The following is a 21,300-nucleotide window of genomic DNA, read 5'->3' as shown; positions in this document are numbered from 1 at the left end:
TTAAATTAGATCAGATGACTTTCTGCATATCCCTAGTTTTGATATTATATATGTAACATATGAAACATTTAAATACCTACTTTACATATTATAATGGAATTAAATATACCATAATTTGATCTGATTCTTACAAAATATTTAAGATATCAAATGTGAAGTAACAAAATAAACGATTTTGAAAATACGTTACATAAAACCAAAATATATTTTTATGTCATTTACTTTTTATTAAAAAAAAATAAAAAATAAATATTTATTACTATTTTTATAATACATTCTTTATGTAGAAAAGCCCAACAGATTTCGTGAGACAATCCCTCCATCCAAGGCAAGTATATGATTTATTTGCAAAATGACAAAACAACCCTCGACATCTGAAAACGTTCCCCATGATACCGAGGATGCAACCGTCATTCCGTTTTCTTAAAAACCCACTTTAGAAGTTTAGCGTGATCCAGAACGACGTCGTTAGCCCCCACGGGTGAACAGACGCCAAATTATGTTCGTTGGATATAAATTAGGTTTAAATTAAACCCCCCAATAACGGATTCAATTTTCCCCTTTCTATATTTATCCGCAGGACTCTTACACAGACTGTAAAGCTTTCAAGTCAAGATGTTAGGGCTTTTTTAGCTAAATCATTTGTGTAGATATTTGTATAATTTCATTTGTCGACTTTGATTTGGTTTATGTGTATATAGATATATGATTTGTTGGATGTTCGATTTGGAAAACCCTAATTTGGGTTGAAGGTTTTGTATCTGGGAGATCTGGTTCGGAGATATAAGGAAACATTTGATTTGATTCCAATGGAGGATCACGAGGAGGATGATTTGCAAAGGGCGTTAAGGATGAGCATGCAACATGAGCCGCCAGAGCCAAAGAGGAGCAAGGCGAGGGATAACAGCGCTGAGACTCCGCTGGAAGAATCGCCGGAAGCCAAAAATCGGAAGTTGCAGCGGGAGTTGATGGCGGCAGCAGCTGAAAAGCGTATGATGGCGGCCTCGGCAGCTATGGCTACGACTGCTACTAATACTAGTGCGCCTAAGAATGTTTCTTCCTCCTCGGAGGCTTCAGCGTCAAAAGTGGATAAGTGTGCGCCAGTGGCGAAGAAAGAGAGGTGTTGGGGGGAAGAGTTGTCTTCGGAGGAAGCACAACAACTATTTTCGATGGTTTTTGGGAATGAAGTTTCGAAGGGAATACTTGCACAGTGGAGCAATCAGGGTATTAGGTATGGGGATTGGTTACGTAACGCAATTGAATATTTACTATTTTCCCTTCAATCTCATAGTTTATATGGTGCATAGTTTAATTTTGATTTTCATCGTGACCTTAGTTTGTATATTGAATTCACACACACACATGTATATATCTCATGCTTCTAGTCTTATATCAGTTGAGATTTAAAAATCAAACCCTCGCTCTAAGCACAGGGAAGTTGTGCTTTAATCAATCTATGGTAAAAGCTGACAGTGTCGTGCATTAAGTGTTGTCCTGTTGTAACATAATATTCAATTTTGGGACATGAAAAGTAGGTCATGCTAGGGTTTTTGATTAAGGTGGCTGAAGAAAGAATGTTAACATTTTTCTTAGTCATAGATTGGGAAGATATCATCCAGACTTAACTTCATTGTCTTCTTATTACTTTTGTCTACCTTCTCATTACTTTGATATTCGTTTGATTCATTGAGCAAACCAACCACAAGAGTGACATCTATTATATCTAGGATTTGTCGGACACAATGCATAGATATGAGCACATGCGTCCTTCTATTGCTCGTGTCCACTGCCGTTTATGGTCACTTGATTTATCACTAGCTACTAACTTTCCAGTTACTAGAGGAGGAACATTCCCAAATAGAGGACATGACATCAAAGCTTTTGGGCATTAGCACTAGAGAAAGGTTTGATTGCTAGAGAGGCATGGAGATTGTACTATTTGGCAACTTGGGTGTAGTTGATAGAAGTTAGAGAAAGGGAGAACTGACATACTAATTCAAACTAATATTATTATCGTCTAAAATGGAAGGAAATAAATTTGTAGTTTTGATGGATGGAATTTGATGCCATTGTATGAATTTCATGCCCGTAATTGCAAATTAGCCTCACGGGAGGGATATGCTCACATAGTATTATGACTTATGTCCAACCATGAAATAGACCTTTTGTGACCACATTTGTTGGCATTAGAGGGTTCTTTTGGAACCTTTAACTCCTAGACCCTTTCATGATTCCTGAGATATGGCTTCTCACCTAGGTAGATTGCTCCATGGCGTTTTCCAGCATTGGAAACTGGAGTTGGGTTGGCTGCTATGCTGTTGATTGCGGTCCTAGGGGAAATAGCGGTGGGAAATAGTGGTTCCGTGCAGCGCTAATCACCTAAATTGGGCCACAATTTTGGTTTGTAATAGCTGTGTGAAAACCGCAATTAGGAGTTGGGCTTTCAGTTGGCCTTTTAAAGGGTTTAGAGAAGTCGGTTAAGGGATTACGAGCTAGGGGGCTGATTTGATTTGCAATACTGGTGTATAAACTTGCCATTCCTCTCTCATCTCTTCTAATCTAGTCTATATTTTCCATCCTCTCTTCACAACAGCATTGTCTTCAAACATTGATTGCTCGTCATCTCTTCTATTTGCGTGTTTTTATGTTCATCTTCAAAATATTTATTATGTTACGCATACATTCACACATTTATATATAATTGTAATGATTACATGAACCGCTATTTGTGGACCAATACCACCACTTTACCTTGCGATAACCGCTATATCAAATTACTATCTTGACCGCTATTTCAGATTTCAACCACTATTTCAGATTTTGACCGCTGTAACAGCATAGGTTGGTTGCTTCATGTGCCATATATAGGTGGTTTTCTCTAATGCTTGTGCAATTTTCATGCAGGTGAGCGTTGCTTGCTAGATGAAATTCTTTTCCAGGAAATAAATATTTGAGAAGGATATCTTTCTTATAACTTTGTAGGTGGAGACTTCTTTTAGTTCATTGATGTCACATGGCAGGCCTGTAATTAGCCCCATGCCGCGCAAGTAGCCATATCTGTAGAAATGGATTTTTATTGATTTGAAATTGTACAACTTACAAGCTTATATAACATTCTTGCTATATCTTTACGATAAATAAGTGAATCTTAATCCACACAATTTGCCTTTAATTGATGCTCGCTTAATGTAAAATACGATTTGCATTATTCTCTCAATCTCTTGCTATAATGAAGGTGCAATATTAGAGTATTCTGTACCTGATTGAGAGGAGGAGGAAATCACTTTAACACCCTCCTTCAAACTGGGCAACATAGGATGCACTAGTTTGTGGCAAAGAAAATTGTGACGCAGATGATATAGAGGCTTATAAGAAGATTCGTTGGTTGGTCTATGGATGGGATGAAACGAACCCGACGACCGCCTAGTGCCATTTTCTCATGCACAAAATGATAATCAAGTTCAATATGTTTGGTGCAGGCGTGGAACGCTGGACTGGATGCCATGTAGGTGGCACTCAAATTGTCACAGTAAAGCAGTATTGGAAAGTTGATATGAGCACCAAGTTCAGTTAACAAGAAGGCTGACCAAGTTGTTTTCTGCGCTAGCATGAGCTAGTGCTCGGTATTCAGATTCGACACTTGAGCGTGCAACGGTGGGTTGCTTTTTGGAGCACCCTGACACAAGGTTGCTGCCAATGTAAATGAGATAACCTAAAAATTAAGTGCCTAGATTCGGGGCAACCTGCCCAATCAACGTCTGAATAGGCAGATACATGAACGGGTGGGTGTTGAGCTAAGAACTTAAGGCCATAATCAAGAGTTGCTTTTACATAACGAAGTATCTGCTTTGCAACAATTAAGTGCGTTGAACGAGGTTGGCGCATGTATTGGGATATCGAATTAACAGCAAATGCAATGTCGGGCCGAGTTATTGTTAAATATTGTAGATCCAACCATTTCACGAAACATTGTCGGATTGTCAAGAAGAGTTCCTTTAGAGGATGACAAATTTGCCTTAGTAGACAATGGTGTGCCTATTGGCTGACTATGCAATAAGCCGTGTTTCTCCAGAATGTCTCGTGCATATTCAACTGATTAATATGGATGCTTTTTGGAGAAGGTGACTTGAAGACCCAAAAGATAGTTCAATGGCCCTAGATCCTTGATGTCAAAACTACGTCCCAAAAAATCAGTGAAGTTCTAGAGAAGCTTGTCATTACTACCGATGACAACAATATCATCAACGTATAGTAAAAAGTAGATAATATGGCCAACATGGTGATATATAAATAAAGAGGGGTCCGCCTTACTGATTTGGAAGCCCACAGAGAGAAGAAAAGTGCTCATACGATGGAACCAAGCATGGGGTGCTTGCTTTAAGCCATACAATGCTTTATGCAACTTGCAGACATAGGAAGGTTTTGTAGGATCAATAAAACCCGGGGGCTGAACCATGTAAACATCTTCTTGAAGGGATTCATGGAGAAATGCATTCTTAACTTCAAGTTGCCGAAGTGGCCACGAGATTCTTAAAAGAATGGATGGGGTTGAGACCAAGTAGGAGCAGGTCCTAAAAGACCTGGAGCTCGACTTGCCAGGGAAAAAATGGATAGGGTTGAGACATATTGGAAGACTGCATCTGCTGGTTTTGTGGGTTAAATAGACCACTTTGGGGTGAGAAATGCCATTGATTTTGTTGATGGCGGTTGGACCTGAAGTTTTGTTTGCTACGCTGGTCAAGACGGTTGCCATTGTGTTGGTCACGACGGTTGGAAGAGGAAGGGGAATGTGCATTGTGGTAGAGAGTAGTAGCTGTTGGTAGGCTTGAAGACAAATCTTGGTGTTGAGCGTCAAATGCCAAGATCCGAGCACGGAGATTGAAGAAGTTGGGAAGAGAGGGGACCCTTGAGTTAAGGTCGTCCGTAGCATAAGGTAATCCGGCCCAAGGCCGTGTAAAGTTGCAAGAACCAAATCATCATCAGAAACGGGCTTGTTAATGGATGCAAGAGAGTTGGCAATGGACTTAGCATGACGGAGATAATCATCAATTGATTTAGAGCCTTTCTGGAGTTCAAGTTATTGAAGCTTGAGACTAGATGCACTAGCGGTGGAATTTTGCGAGAATGACGAGATAAACAGTCCCAAATAGCTTTAGAGGTGTCAAAGCCAATCGTGAGTTGAGAGACACTTTCGGTGAGAGAGGTCGTGAGGAGACTCACAATTTGCTAATCAACGGTGAACCATCGGGTATGAGCGGGGTTGGGAATAGTTTGAGCGGGGTCCTTGTGGGTGGCTGGTATAGTGATTGTGGGTGAGGGTTCTTCGATGGTGCCGTTGACATATCCCCGAAGCTTCTGTTCATGAAGATAAGGGTTGATTTGTGGAAGCCAGGTGAGGTAATTGGTTTCACTGAGTTTTGTAGATTGGGCTGTGTTTTGGGTGGGAGTGGCCATGGAGATGAGAGGGAAAGAGATGATGGAAAAAAAACCTACAGGAAGAGAGGACCACTGAGTTAAGGTCGTCCGTAGCATAAGATAATCCGGCCCAAGGCCGTGTAAAGTTGCAAGAACCAAATTATCATCATAAACGGGCTTGTTAATGGATGCAAGAGAGTCGGCAATGGACTTGGCATGACAGAGATAATCATCAACTAATTTAGAGCCTTTTTGAAGTTCAAGTAATTGAAGCTTGAAACTAGATGCACTAATGGTGGAATTTTGCGAGAAATGATGAGATAAAGCCCCAAATAGTTTTAGAGGTGTCAAGGCAATCGTGAGTTGAGAGACACTTTCGGTGAGAGAGGTCATGAGGAGACTCGCAATCTGCTGATCAACGGTGAACCATTGGGTATGAGCGGGGTTGGGTATAGTTTGAGCAGGGTCCTTGTTGGTGGCTGGTATAGTGATCGTGGGTGAGATTCTTCGATGGTGCTGTCGACATATCCCCGAAGCCTCTGTCCATGAAGATAGGGTTTGATTTGTCGAAGCCACGTGAGGTAATTGGTTTCACTGAGTTTTGTAGATTGGGCTGTGTTTTGGGTGGGAGTGGCCATGGAAATGAGAGGTAAAGAGACGATGGAAAAAAAAAAACCTTACATGGAGATGAGGGGGAAAGGATGAACCTATTCTGATACCATGTAGAAATGGATTTCTATTGATTTGTTGTTGTACAACTTACAAGCTTAATAACATTCTTGCTATATCTTTACAATAATTAGTGAATCATAATCCACAGAATCTGCCTATAATTGATGCTTTATTTATGTAAAATACAATTTGCATTATTCTCTCAATCTTTTGCTATAATGAAGGTGCAACATTAGAGGATTCTGTATGTGATGAGAGGAGGATGAAATCACTTTAAAAATATCAACATATGAAAATAAGTGTTTCAATAAACTAACTTAAGAATCAACCTTCTATGTGGACAATAAATTTGGATTACACACTTGAAGGTAGTTACGGAATTTCATTTTTCATTTGACCATGAAATTGATCCTCTTTGTGATGAACTTCTAGAATATTCTAATAACAATTACGACATTGAAGTTGTTCATGTTAAAAAAATAAGTTTAGTTCAAACTATAGATTTAAATAAAAGATCCGCATCTGATTTTTACACAAGTTATGTTCTCATCTATGTATTATTAAAGGAGATATAATGTCATGTACTTGAACGAGGAGGACCCTGAGCGATTTCGACACCTAGCAGGCCTTTTATTTGGTAGTATAGTGGGGTTGAAAGACAAGAGTGCCCGCCCCTTCTTTTACGACGACAGACGACCGCCTGTAAGGGGTTTACTGCACAAGGCCCCTTATCCGGATTTGCCGGGGGGTACTTACCCCAACCCCGATGGGGAACCCAACTGAGTCACTTTAGAATCTAAAATCTCTCCGATAAAACAACTCAAAAAAATGCTTGATCAGTCTTACAGGAGACGCTAGGCTTCCTTGAACGAGGGGATGAAAGAGCATGAACTAAATACCTTCGATATCACGTCCAGGATTCCTCTGTCTGTTTTGTGTTGAATTGGTTGACCTGACGAACAAGAACAAAAGCACCACTAGCTGTAAGAATAGAAGGAAGCCAGGTATCCCAAGGGTTGTCCTGTGACAAAGTCAACACTCTCTGGAACATCATCATCATGGTTAGAAATGCAGCAGTAGAACTTGTAGTTTCTATAGTACTGTGTATCTTATATTTTGTTTAAGGAGTATACAAAAGATCAGCTGTTTAGGTATACCTTGTTTCGTACAACCATTGGACTAGCTTCAAGAACCAACTATGGAACGGTTGAGAACTTTGCTCCAAGTGTAACCAACTTGCGTCTTTCCTCAAAGATCCGCTTGTCCTTTGTATCAACACCATTAGTCGAGCTAGGTTAGTTGTAAGGGATCAGACTATGGGAATACGAGACGAGAACACTTTGTTGGTTTATTCTTTATGCTTTATGTTTCTTTAATGTGGATGACTATAAATAAGGTAGGTCTATGACGTCATAGGAGGCTCCAACCTCCGAGGATGCCACATGATCATTCTAGTTCTTGAATTTTCGTAGGTTTATCTACAAAATATCCAGCTTATTACATGTATCAAGAATACTCTACTCGTCGTTACTCAGATTATGCAAATACCACAAGATGCAGAGACCTAGACTATTCAGGAAAACTCTACTCATCCTTGCTCCTAGAGAAATCTAGTGCATCAAGAATGCCGCCAGTGTGGCGATTCCTGACTTGAAGAGCTCAGGGTGTGACACAAGCTAGTTGGAAATATATTCAAAGATGAAGAAATTTTTATGCACAAATGTTGGAGGTTTCTCAATTTTTTTGGAGACTGACAATTTTGTATTTGGTCTGCTATTGGGTGCTAAAGGATAAATCGGTAGATTTTAAATCCTGGCATTTAGACTGTTGCTATGGAGCATCCATGAAGTCGTGCCAAATCAGAAATCTGGCAACAATGTATGTGACCAAATATGGCTTCAAAGATTAGAAGAGCACAAGTGATCAGCACCTGAGGGTACTTTTTTTTTTTTGATTAACCTGGATATCCAACCCGCTATGTGAGCCGACTAATCCCAGGGCGACCACCTGCTTTGCAGATAGCCCGGAGTCACCGCATTTGAACCTCCGTGGCCACAAGGGGATTTTTATTCCTCCTTGGATTTGAACCTGGGACCTCCTGGTACTTTTGACCTTTGGAGCTAAGCTCAAACCAATCAGGCACCACCCTTGTGGTTACCTGAGGGTACTTAAATTGATCAATTTTGTTAGTAGAAGTCAAGTCTGAGAGCGGGAGATTTGCATGAAGGTTAATGCTGTTGGCTTAGTGCAATAAATATAAATGAAAGGAAATTTCTAGTTGAGAGCTGTTACAGGACAGGAACATACATATTCAAAGACGATTCTTGTCCATCAGCTTTACTAGAATCCCCGACTGGAATGATTGTTGAAGATGGCCGATGACGTTTGTAGAATGCATCTTTTTTGTATAACCTATTGTTTTAAGGGCATAATATTACAATATTGTTAAGGAAGGTAGGGGATATAGCAGACACAAGTGAATCCTATGCTTCTAAAGGGATTTTTATTGGTGTTTTATTAGCGGTTATATTTTTACCTTTGAGTAATCATTATTTTAGTTGATTCAAGTTGAATGTAGATTTTTTGTGAGGCTCATGCAATTAAAGATTGGTTAGTCATGACAATAAAATTATTTCCTTGCTTAAACAAAAGCCTAGAAGTGCCTTCTTGACAGATGGGAATTTAGTTGTTGGTGATAAGTGGTGGATTGGATTCAGAATATTATTTGGAGAAATCCTGTACTACTTCTCACAAAATTGGTTAGCGATTGCCGCAATTATTCAATATTTTCCTGCTACTGGAAAAACAAATGACGAACTACATTCTATGTATAGTACGGTACTTCATGTATTTAATTATCCTCTAGAGAAATAACTACTCAGGAATTGATAGTTCTTTGCACTTGATCACTAAATTTCTGTACCATATGTGAAAATTTTGTCTTTGGCTCTGTATTATTTGTAAGTTTAGTGATGTGGCCACATTTGTGATAGTATTTCAAAAAAAATTGAAGGACAAATAAAAGCTCGAGTGATTGTAAAGATGGAGGCAGTGCTTTGTAAGTTGTCCATGCCATATATATAAAAACTTGTTTCTTTTTTAAGTATATAGTATTTATATACGGCAAATGCAACAAATAAACTAACACCCTCTTCATCGTTGGTGAGGTTTGAATCCTTGATTTCCAAGGAAGCCAAAGGCCCTGATATACATGTCCTGTCATACTCATGACTTTGATGAAAGCAGTAGTCTTGGTATTTGCTTTTTTTGTATGAAGGCTGGTGTGATGTCTGCATTCTTCATAATCATATGTTAAAAAGAAAAATGGTTTTCCGTATGCTATATAAAACCTTGCTTCTTGCTTATTCTAGAGAATATAATTTCCTTGTAGGTTTAGTCCTGATGAAGAAACATCAATGGGATTAGTTCAGCATGAAGGTGGGCCATGTGGTGTGTTAGCAGCTATACAAGTAAATTTCTTGAGTTCTCAGTACCTCCTTATGTGAACTAATGCTGTGTAGAATGCAACTGTGAAACACGTTGTAAATTATATTGCATGTTTTAACATTGAGAGAAGTTTTCTTGTTATTTCTATGATATTAGTTACAAGATAATCAATTTTTATAAGCAATGAATTAAGGCTAAGGTTTTCTTAATGTTGAAATGGGTTCACATCACTTGAAGTCATTCAACGAGCTTGAACTTGACTAGTGTATATGCTTTAGTTTTGATGCATACAATAGCAAGCTGTTATATCTTAAAGAAGTTTGTGCTGGATACCATAATACAATTAGAACTTGAAGAAAGAAGAGATGAAATAATGTATGGCCATTCCACGAATAACGTCCTTCCATGTTCTCTTATCTGAAGCCAATCTTCTAGATTTATTCTGTTTTTCAGATATCATTTGATCACTTCCACCATATTGAATCGGTCATCCCCTACCTCTCCATACACCCTTCTTTTTGGTGTAAGTCTCCCTTATTCACCAGCCATCCAAGGATGAAGGTGATTGGACAATCTAAAATGGTTTGCAAAATATCTTCAGTCAGAGTCACACATACCTTCTCGTGTGTATTCTCATTCTAATTTCCATTCCCAGCATCATGTGTCTGCACATCGATCTTGACATTTGCATTTATGTTACACCCGTTTAGTGCACATGTTGTCTTTTGGTGCCTAATATCGTGCCACCTAAATCGTTTACCACATTGGTTGGATTTTTGTCACATAGGACTTGTGATGCTTTTCTGCCACTCTGCTACCATGCTGTTATCCTATGAATGCTATTCATTTCTCCATCCTTTTGTATCACTCTAATGAACAAAAGATATCCTAGTTAAGCACATTTTGTCCAGCCATGGTCACCATGTTTTCATCCTCTCTCACTACACTGCCGAAATGACAACTGTTTTAAGTTTTACTTGCTTAAAGCTCTTCAATTCAAGAGTGGTTCTCCAAACTCTCGTATTGTATCAACACATGACTTGGTCTCAGCATGCTTTAGTTGAACATGAGAAAAAGAAATAAGGCGCCGGCTTTAGAGCCTGAGCTTGCATGAAAGTAATGGCTATATTATATGTTGTATTAGAAACATTAACAAGCTCCAAGACAAATGTATTTCTTATGCTATCTCCTTTTGCAATTCTGGTGGAATAATGTACAGTTTTTACCCCTGATAAGTTAGATACAAAAGCAGAGTCCACGCAGGAACTAAATCAAATTAAAAGACGTGGGACAAAGGGTGTTGAAACTTCCTTAACTGAAATCTGAAAATGCAGAAATCTTTTGTTCATCAAGTATTCAGTAGTTATTATAAGTGCTAAAATATTTTTGTTTTTCATATGGAAGTAATATTCTATCCATTGATATAAACATTGCAGGACCTTTGGTTTTTTATTTGTATCATAGATATATTCAGCATTCTGTGTTCTACTATTAGTGTTCAAAAGTAAGGTTGCCGTCTGATAATGATGACAATTTATTTGGAACTGTATAATATTTTTATACGGTAAAATCTCACAGACACTCCCCATCTTTGGTGAGGTTGGAACCCTTGACCTCTAGGAAGGTTGGGTTACCGAATACCGCTAGGTCAAATGCCCTTTGGTGTGTGATAAGAATTTGGTTAAACTATATTCCCTCCTAACATGATTACACATCTTAATCAGAGTGTAAGACATGATAAGCTGTGTGCACTTGATTCTGGCAACCATTTATATTAGCTTTAAGATTTGATTCTTGACAGCTTCGATATTTCGTACAATTCAACTTTTTTTTTCTTGTGCAGGCATTTGTTCTTAAATACCTCTTGTTTTTCCCACAAGAATTAGTTAAAGTTGTATCAAATACACCAATGGTTTCAGTTTCAAGAAGATTGCAGGAAACTCGAGATTCTGTGTCAAATATCTTTGGGTCTCTAACTGAAGAAACAAAATCAAGGTGATCATTCACCTATCTATTTTCTGTTGCTTTGAGTTCATCACTGAAATTTATGTATGAATATTTGCTAGAAAAGATGGGTTATACCTTAAGTTGTTTCAATAAAAGGGAGAAGTCCAATCTGTTTTGAGTTCATTAAAATTCCAGGGGTGCACTTGGATGTTATTTCCAGAGTCTTCCCAATCTGTTTACACAAGTGGTGATGCTCCAATAAGAAGAGAAGAGGAAAAATAATGATTATTGTGGTTCATGCATGTCTTAAAGTTTAATCTGCATATGAGATGGATATGGGAGTCAATGTGAGAGGTTATTGGTAATCTCTTGCACTCTAGAAATAACATGTTCTAAAAGAAGTTTATATACTTCATTGCAGAGCCTTGGTCAGGAGCATGGCTGAAATATTGTTTTTATGTGGAAGTAATAGCAGTGCGACAATTGCATCTCTGAGAATTCTCGACCACGAGATTGAGGGTAAAGACGAAAGGTCAAAAGATGAGGTAAGGTCCATCTAGGGTGCGATAATCATTCTTCTCTAATTTCCCAGATGTGGTTTTATAATCGGGTTCACAAACTTGCAATAATTTTTCGTGGACTGAGTTTTACATATTCATTTTCTGACAATATGATTTTATCTTAACAGATTGTTGCAAGATCTCTAGATGGTCTTTCAATTGAATCCAGTTGTGATCTGCAGAAAGTTCTGTCAGTTAACACATTCACATCCCTTGCAAGCGCAATGCTGAGACTTGAAGAAATGATTCCAATTTTCCGTAGTCGTATGGGGGCACTATTGTTCCTACTATCTGCTTTGCTTTCTCGAGGACTGGTATGTTAATGAAAGAATCTAGGTTACTGGCCTGTTAGTTTGTTGAAATTCATATCTCCTTCCTTCCTCTTTCTACTCATCCATTTATTGAAACTTGTATGTATTTCAAGGAGCATCGGGGATTTGTCACTCTTTTCAATTTTAATCCATCTTAATGTAAAAAACATAAATTCAATGACCAAATCAAGTAGGATCATGTTTGTGTGAATTGTAAGATAGTTAAAGATAACACCAAGAAATATGTTGGACCGACTGAGATGCAAAGTGACCTATATAAGTTGGTCTTACAATGCACTTGATATGAAATCTTGAATGGAATTTGAGTTGGAATTAGCATGCTATTGATTTGAGTATGTGTATTGCAGACCAAAGATATTTTTCTGAATAGATGGGTAGAAAATGATCCCCGTTGCGAATTTACTGATATCATTAGTATAATTTCCACTTCTACTGTTTCGGAAGGAAGAGATGAGAGAATTTGATGTATTTTCCACTTATATCCTTAGTACATGCAATTGATTCGGAAAAAGATGGGTTCCTAACTGTTTTCTTCAATCTACTATGAGAGCTTTTTTTCTTTTGGAATTTACTAGGTTGGGTTGGGTTGGGTTGGATTGGGTTGGTTTGGTTTGGTTTGGTTTAGTTTAGGGAGGAGGATACTGGTTGCAACCAATATATATATATATAGGGTTGGGTTCCAGTGAGAAGAGAGAAGGGAAGTTATGGTGGATCTCCACCCTTGGATCAATCCTAATTGAATGTCAACACTAATGAGGTGCACCGGGATGCACCCGATGAATTCCCTTCTAAAGCGTAATTCATGGGTGGGCATGAGATTAAAAGTGATCAAGGGTTCGAATCTATTCTTACGCTTCTCACCATAACTTCCCTTCCCACACGATCCTTCGCCTATATATATAATCTATGAAGGCCAACCTGTATGTGTGATATTATTACATGGGGATGTCGTTTTGACTCGGATTATTGTTCAATTTTCCAGTTATTAACGCCTCACTTATTTTCAGGAAACAGTTCAAGCTGACAGGGACGACCCGAGCCAACCTTTAGTAACTGCTCCGTTTGGACATGCTTCACAGGTATTTGATTCCACTTCTCCCATCAGGGTTCGGTTGCTTGACTTGCTTTCCTCCTAACTGGAAATCGTTGTTATAACTATTTAGGAAATTGTTAACCTTCTGCTTTCTGGGATGGCTGTTGCTAATGTTTTTGATGGGAAGATGGACTTGGGTGGTGGCATGTTCGTTAAAGGGATTTTAACGACTGTAGAAGTTGGATTTCTCACTTTGCTTGAATCCCTTAATTTCTGTAAAGTCGGGCAGCTGTTAAAATGTCCAAAATGGCCAATATGGGTGGTTGGGAGCGAGTCTCATTACACGGTCTTGTTTGCTTTAGATCCTAAAGTTCAAGACGAAAATGAATTGGAAGGTAGAGAAACAACGATCCGTAGAGCTTTTGATGCGCAAGATCAGAGCGGTGGTGGCGGTTTTATCAGCGTAGACGGTTTCCATCAAGTTGTCAAAGACGCAAACATCAACCTCCCAACAGAAAAAATCGACCATCTTTGCAGTTCTGGGTTTATCGTATGGAGTGAGTTCTGGCAGGTGCTTTTGGATTTAGACAAGAGTTTAGGAGGGTTAAAGGACTCAACTGGTTTGATGGGTAAAAAGGTGTTTGACCTTTATCATTTCAACGGAATCGCAAAATCAGTTTCGGGAAGCGATGTACAACGACCACGACTTACAAAGTTACGGGTTTCGGTTCCTCCAAGGTGGACCCCAGAAGAATTTATGGCTAACGTTGGCACCAGCAGCAGCAGCAAAGATGCAGTGGTTGAAGTGTCCAAACCAGAGCGGACCCAGCATGCTCCATTGGTCGACTGCGTCAGGACTCGGTGGGCTCGAGCCGTTTGCAATTGGGAAGGCGACCCACCGAGCATAGTTTGATCGCCCATATTTTACTGGCTTATTAGGTGAAATCAAACACAGATATATAGACCGAAAGGGGGTACGGATGATGATGATGATTTGTTTGGTTGCATTTGACACCAACTTGACTGTGCAATAATGTTGGACCGCTTATTTGTTTACGATGTTGCGAGAAAGGTCGTCGGTTTGCTTTTTAAATCCGGAAGCTAACGTTGCTTTGCCGACTTGTACCCTATGCATTCAAAGTTGTACGTTGGTTTGGATTTGACCCTTTGGTCGCAAATTTCTGGTTGTAAAGGATCTGCTGTTCCTCATTTTCAAATTCTTGTCCATGTTTCGATGCTGATTGCTTTTATTATTCCATGTTTTCGATCATTTCTCTTATTATTTAAACAAAAAGTTGATTACCGACAATCTCAGCCGGTCCCACATAAAACCCTGTCTACATAGATACCAATGTGATGGAGCATTTTTTAACTCACTCTGTAGGTGAGGCTAGGATGGTGGTTGGAATCGAACGTGGAACCTGTCTTGTATTTGGACAAAGTCGTCATGTTCTTTTGCCGACTAAGCTACATGCCGAAGACAATGTTGTCTCTTTCATTATTAGCTCGTTTCTATGATGAAACACAAATTCAAAAGCTAATGCGGTTGGTAATAATGTGGAGTCTTTGAAAACGGGTTTTTGGTTGCAGAACTAGGCCTATTACATTATCTCTAACAATTATGTTATAATTTTTTTTCTTCTAAAATACAGTATAAAAAATCTTATCCTCTTAGAAAACCAGTCGAACCCCAACCACTATTCTATTTTAACAATTATAGCATTAATTTAACTATATTATTAAAAATATCTAATACATTTAATAAATTATTTCTCTATCCATTAACATTTATTTTTAATACCTGTTATTTGTGGTAAATAATTAAAATATTATTTCTCATTCACACAAAATTTTAGAGATTTTTTTAAATTTAAATATTTCAACCCCTCTCTCTCTATTTTATTAGCATACATTCAAACTTAAGCGTTGGAGCAAAAATACTGATAAATTTCCAAAATTTCTATTTCAGCATAATTGTTGCAGTTAAGTGATCAGTGAATATCTACTAGACAACTATAATAGATCCCCATAGAATTGCGTTTATTGCTTTTAACAGCAACCCTGAACTCATTTCTTTCCCTTTGATCCGATAAGTTATAATCGGTCGGTGCTTTTAAATAAATAATTTAGGTTAATTGATTAGACGTAATATATCTTTAAGAATGTCATGGGTCGCTTGACCACCGGTTACATTTTTCTCTTCTGCCATCCAACAAATGTATAAATAGATTATAGGGCAAAATGCACAAAATATCAATCTACTTTCATAAAATTTCTTATTATAGCATTCTAATTTTGTTTTTCTTTATTACAGCAATGTACTTTCAAATTATTTTTTATTAAGACATTGTACTTTTAAAAAATCTACACATATATACATGAAATAGCAACTGTTGTAATTCGTTATTTCTTGGGGTGTTTGAGATTGCTTATAAAAACAACTTATTGACTTGTTCCGGTGTGACACCAGTAATACGCACTTTTGAATGTTTGGATAAACAGCTTATATCGGTGCCAAACCGATAATAAAAAGCTAGTTTTGGTTCTCAAGTGGGGTTGTCGTCTTATTGATGTAATCGTGGACCATGATCGAAAAGTACTCTTTTAACCACATAGCAACTTGGTAAATATTGACAATTGGAAATATGTAAGCACAATGCACAAGTTGTGGTACGCTTTTTACCACAGTAGAGAGATTCAATTTTGAAGTGACACGTGGAAAAGTTCTTAATTGCAACGAAGATCATTACGTATACTTCTCAAATGAAACATGGTCAAGGTGGAACGAGTTGGGAGTTATAAATCTAAGATAAATCCGGTGGAAACTGGTCAAAATAGTCATTTCTCTTATATAAATTGGTCTTCTAGTCATTTCTCTCCATGATTTATCCAAATATCACTATGTACGCAAGTCCCACGTCCGTCACTCAGAATAGTGCAGATTGTAGTATGAGATCTGTTTTTAGTAAAAGACGGTCATGGGTTAGCGTGTTCCGAAAGTAGAGTTTAGGTACTTCGATTTAGTGATTTCATAAGAGAGTACCGAAATAAACTCACAAGTCTTGATATTTCATTCTTCGAATACTAATATGATGTATAGAGACTTTCAACGATTTTAGCGTCGACCGGGGTAAGATCATGGTCGCTGATGTTTTGAATCGAAAGGAAAAGAGTGGAACAATTAAAGTGTTAGATGGTTTTTAATGGCAACAATTTGGATGTTGATGAATATGTTCAAAGTGCTTACAAGTTTGCTTATTCTGACCGTATTGAAGTCGCTCCAGTTGCGTGTTTACCTAAACCACCACATTCAAATGACTTATATCCTAGACTGTCTAGAAAGGTGTCGCGCCTTGGGCTTCTTTATTTTGGATCACTTGTACTTCTTGTCTATTTTATACTGTGTGGTTAAACAACCAATGAGTCAAATTGTCATGTCTTTCTAATATGCTTTGTAGTTCACTATTGGTATCTTGGGCACTGCATTAGTTACGCAGTTGCGGGATCAGTGTGATGTTGAAAACATCATTGTGGAAAGGAATAGACTGTTTCGATAAAAGAAGAAAGTTGAATTCGCGTTATGTCGAAGCTTTTGTGTTCAAGTCTGTGAGGTAGTTTTCAGATTTGAACTTCCACGGGAACGGGAAGTTGTGGCACGTTTGTGTTAAGGTTAGTAGGAGGAATATTTTCCTTTAATTAAAATTTATCACTTCAGTATTTAAGTGACATTTTTTGAGGTTCTATACGGTAGAAAGTGTTGAACACCTTTGTGTTAAAATGGGAAATTGTTCAGTTACCAACATACAAGATTGATAAGATCCGTGGACGGTTAAAGATGCTGAGGACCGATAGAAAAGTTATGGTAACGACACCGTAAATCGATAGTACTTTCTTTTTCTCTTAACCAGAACAAAGACTCATCTTCTAAGAGTTTCAAGATGGGGACAATGTAATGTTGAGAGTATTTTAGTGGAACAAGATTGTTCTTTTAGGCAATAGTGGAAATCTGAGTCCGCGATATATCGGACTCTTCATGATCAATGATCGGATTGGCGTGGTAGTTTTGCGGTTAGATAGTTTAGAGAAATTGAGTGGAATTCTTAGTGTCTCTTATGTGTTTAAATTGAGAAAGTGTTTGGTTGATTCTGAAATGGCGATACCGTTACCGGAAGTTCAAGTTCAGGTGATTGAGAAATACAGAAATTGGTTTGATAAAAGTTTAGTGGTATATCATAAGGGTCAAAAAATTATCTGGGAATTGGAACCCTAATTTGTTCGGTTAATTGAATTCCGAGACGAAATTTCTTTAAGAGGAAGATGTTGTATTACGTTGGTTCAATTAGTTTATTAAGTTGGAAAGTCCATGGGTTTAAGTGTAAAAGTGTTTTATAGTTGAGGGTTTGGATGAAAAATTCCTTTATATTAAACCATCACCTCCTTTCTTTTTTACTACTAACTTGCAATACAACAAAATTGGGTTTATAGGATACCTCCAATTTTATAGGACTTAATTTATAGAACCAAATTATAAAGCGTCCTATCTAAAGGTGTTGTAATAAGTTTATATGACGCTTTTGGACGTCTTAACAAGTTTTTTAGAAAATTTTTAATACAAAGTGTCGTATTAGCAATTTTATAGGACACTTTTAAGAAAGTGTCCTGTAAACTCAATTTTTTATAGGACATTTGTTTTTATATGACAATTTTTCAAATAGTGTCCTATAAAGTTGATAGTAAGACGCTTTATATTAAAAATGTCCTAAAAAACTTATTACGACGTCATATAAACTTATTACAACACCTTTATATATGACATTTTATTTTTTTGGTCGTATAAACTATGTCCTATAAAGAGGTCTATTAAAACACTTAGAATTTGGGAATGTCCTATAAACCCGATTTTGTTGTAGTGTTGGGTTTCGTGCAACTTATAAATAAAAGGCGAGTCCGGTGGGTGTGGTGCGATTCATGAGGAGAGAAGCAAAGAATTGTTTTTGGTAGTTGCTTATGAAGGTATGATTATCCCTAATCTTGATAGTAAGGTTTGTTATAGTTTGGGTTTGGAGATTCTTGTGTAGATGAAAGTTTTAGGTGGTGTTTGTATTTTAAGAAGTGCTGAAATCTGAAGTCTGATTTCATTTCGATTTATAAGAGATGGTTCTGAAGTCTAAAATCTGGGTCAGTAAGATTGTTTGTTTTTACATCTGAAGTCTGAAATCTGAATCGCCAAACTACTACAAAAATGTAAAAGATAAATAGTTTTTACAAAAGTATAAAAGATTAATAGTTTTTGCTAACAAATCTCTTCTAGACCCCAAAATATGAACCATTTGATAGAGCACGGATTAGGATTAAGAGGTATTAGGGATATGTTTACACTTAAAATTTCAGAGGACATTTAGAGCTTTTAAGCTCTTATTTTAGAAATAAAACAAATGCTCTTAATACTTAAACGCCTGAATAGATCAGACTTCATAGGTATTAAGAGGTAATTTTGAAAAAACAAACAGACCCTAAAGGTTTATCTGGGTAAGTGCTTACATTATCTTACTTGGATGAGTACGGTAAGTATCAATAATCTTATCCGGTAAGAGCGAGAGAACGACCGAAAGTTTTACCCGGTAAGTGAAGGGGACGACTCTTACCACGGGTAACACTTACCGGGTAAATTGTTGCATATGATGCCGTTTTTGTTGACTAAAATCTTACCGGGTAAGTAAGTGATGGTGTTAAATTTTACGAGTAATAGCTTATCGGGTAAGTGTTTGGTAAACGATCTTTAAGTATTTGGTAAACGACCCGTAATGCAGAAAAAATGTTTGATTAAAAAGTGTGTAAATGAAAGATATCAACACCACAATCGCAAGTACAAACTTGAAATGCTAAGACTTCAGAAACCTAAAAGATTGATGGTGAAAGCCAAATCATGCACCCCAAATTTGCAATATAGGGTTCGGAAAGAATGCGGTATATCTAGCTTTCAATTTCATATTACAGAGTCAACCAGTCTTATATTATTGAATAAATACAAGGAAGGAAATCTATTCCTCTACACTCATTACACCTCTACAAGAACAGAAGACATAATAAAAGGACTTGCAACTTATTTGGTCAGATATATATATATATATATATATATATATATATATATATATATATATATATATATATATATATATATATATGACTGTTCGGTAGTGGCTTAATGATATATAAATTGGCTTATTCAATAACATTCTAGGGGGAAGCATTATGCAAAACGTCATGTTTTTTTTTTTCCAAACCTACCCCTCCTAATTAAAAAACACGCTCCTTCTATCAGATGCGAGCCCCTCCTCGGGCGGATTCCTTGCTTCTCAGCCTACAAGGTATTAGCCAGCGGGTGGATGATATAAATCCAATGTGCAGATGCTAACAAGTTAGACAATTGAATCGATAAACATAGACGACGAGAACCTAATCGATTTGAATGTACGTACATTTATCATCATCTTCTTTTCTAATTTGTTTTAGCTTTTGGTTTTATGCATACTGATTACATTTGATTACAGGTTATGATTTGAATTCAGTGTCATAATTTTTCTAGTTCATTTGGTTATTTACCTTCGATGTTTATGATTAGGTAAGTATATATCTAGTAAGATGATGTGGGTTTTTATCATAAAGAAGATGGAGGAGAAATAGAATCAGACAAGTCACTTTTCAGACTTAGCCGTTTACGTAATCGAATTGGAGATGACTTTTTGAATTATGCCCTCATTTTGTTTTGTGCCATAGAAAAGGAAGCACATAATTATGTTAAAAATGAAGATGTCATCGATCATTTCCAAAACACGTCGAGGACAAATTTAGGAGTTGTTTCTTAATTCTATAAAAGCCATACTTTTTTTAATTATTTTTTGGTATATATTGACCGTTTTCAAAAGATGAAGACGCGTCGGGTACAAGTTTAGGAGTTATTTATCGTTCCTATAAAAACCATATGTTTTGTAATTATTTTTGGATCTATATTATATTAGTTATACGGTGCCACAATTTGAAAATAATTATGGGTCTGTCCCTGTCTGGAAACTCAAAATTTACTTAAATTTTGAATAAAATTGACAAGTTTTCATATATAATGTGAAATTGGAAGAAAACCGGTACCAACCAAAAAAAGTTGGTACCATTAAATCAATATTAAGTACAGTTGGTTGGTACATGATATCGAATTTGTGTACCAATTATAATTAGTTTATACATGGTATTGGAGAAAAAAACTTGATATCATACCAAATCCACCTTTAAAGTTAAGCATCTCTAACGAGTTTTAAATAGAAAATCAAAAGTCTAAATAATTTAATTCTAATATTAATTATAATATTAATATATTATATTAATTATCATTCTAATGCATTTTTTTAAAATTTATATAAAATAATAGTCTAATCTTATTGGTGAAATGAATTAAAAATAATTTCCTTACCTTCCATCAAGTTTTTGAGAATTCTTAAACTTGAAGTTTTTTCGGTTTCTTTATTTTAAAGAATATTTTAGAGAATCTATTAGAGCAAAACTAGAAGGGTACTCGCATAACGCAGCGAGATAAATCTTCATTTAATGTTTAATTTTTACTATTTGTCTCTATTGATGTAATATAATTTTATGTGGTTTTGAGAAAGCGATAATGTTTTTATTTTTGAATAAAATATAAATTTGAAGATAGCTTAAAAAAATAAAAAAATCGATATTAGTATTAAATTAACTATTTAAGAGTTTTCGTTTTTTGGTGTAACTTCTTTAATTCAGTTTTTTTATTATAATTTAATTTAGGTATAATAACAAAGTAATTTATTTTTGGTTTAATAATATAATTTTTATTAAAGATAATAATTAAACATTCGGTTAGAAACTC

The 21,300-nt window shown here is 36.7% G+C and overlaps 1 protein-coding gene across 4 annotated transcripts; it reads left to right on the top strand.

Annotated features, from left to right (window-relative positions):
* The first annotated feature begins 488 nt into the window (after positions 1 to 488).
* On the top strand, positions 489 to 14,656 carry LOC112514316 (ubiquitin carboxyl-terminal hydrolase MINDY-3). Of its 4 annotated transcripts, none has more exons than XM_025120719.1 (9): positions 489 to 596; positions 702 to 1,231; positions 9,479 to 9,557; positions 9,988 to 10,095; positions 11,378 to 11,529; positions 11,903 to 12,026; positions 12,170 to 12,355; positions 13,381 to 13,452; positions 13,537 to 14,656. In XM_025120719.1, exons 2-9 carry the CDS (start codon positions 810 to 812, stop codon positions 14,317 to 14,319), a joined length of 1,926 nt encoding a protein of 641 aa, XP_024976487.1. In that variant the 5' UTR covers positions 489 to 596; positions 702 to 809; the 3' UTR covers positions 14,320 to 14,656. The 4 variants fall into 4 exon arrangements, with proteins under 4 accessions (XP_024976487.1, XP_024976486.1, XP_024976485.1 ...); XM_025120718.1 differs by having other exon boundaries at positions 489 to 617; XM_025120717.1 differs by having other exon boundaries at positions 489 to 1,231.
* Positions 14,657 to 21,300: the final 6,644 nt, after the last annotated feature.

This window comes from Cynara cardunculus (genome assembly GCF_001531365.2).
Source record: "Cynara cardunculus var. scolymus isolate 2C chromosome LG 6, CcrdV1, whole genome shotgun sequence".
NCBI classification, from domain to species: domain Eukaryota; kingdom Viridiplantae; phylum Streptophyta; class Magnoliopsida; order Asterales; family Asteraceae; genus Cynara; species Cynara cardunculus.
Note: the sequence above shows the minus strand (reverse complement) of the source record. Positions and strands in the feature narration are given on the sequence as shown.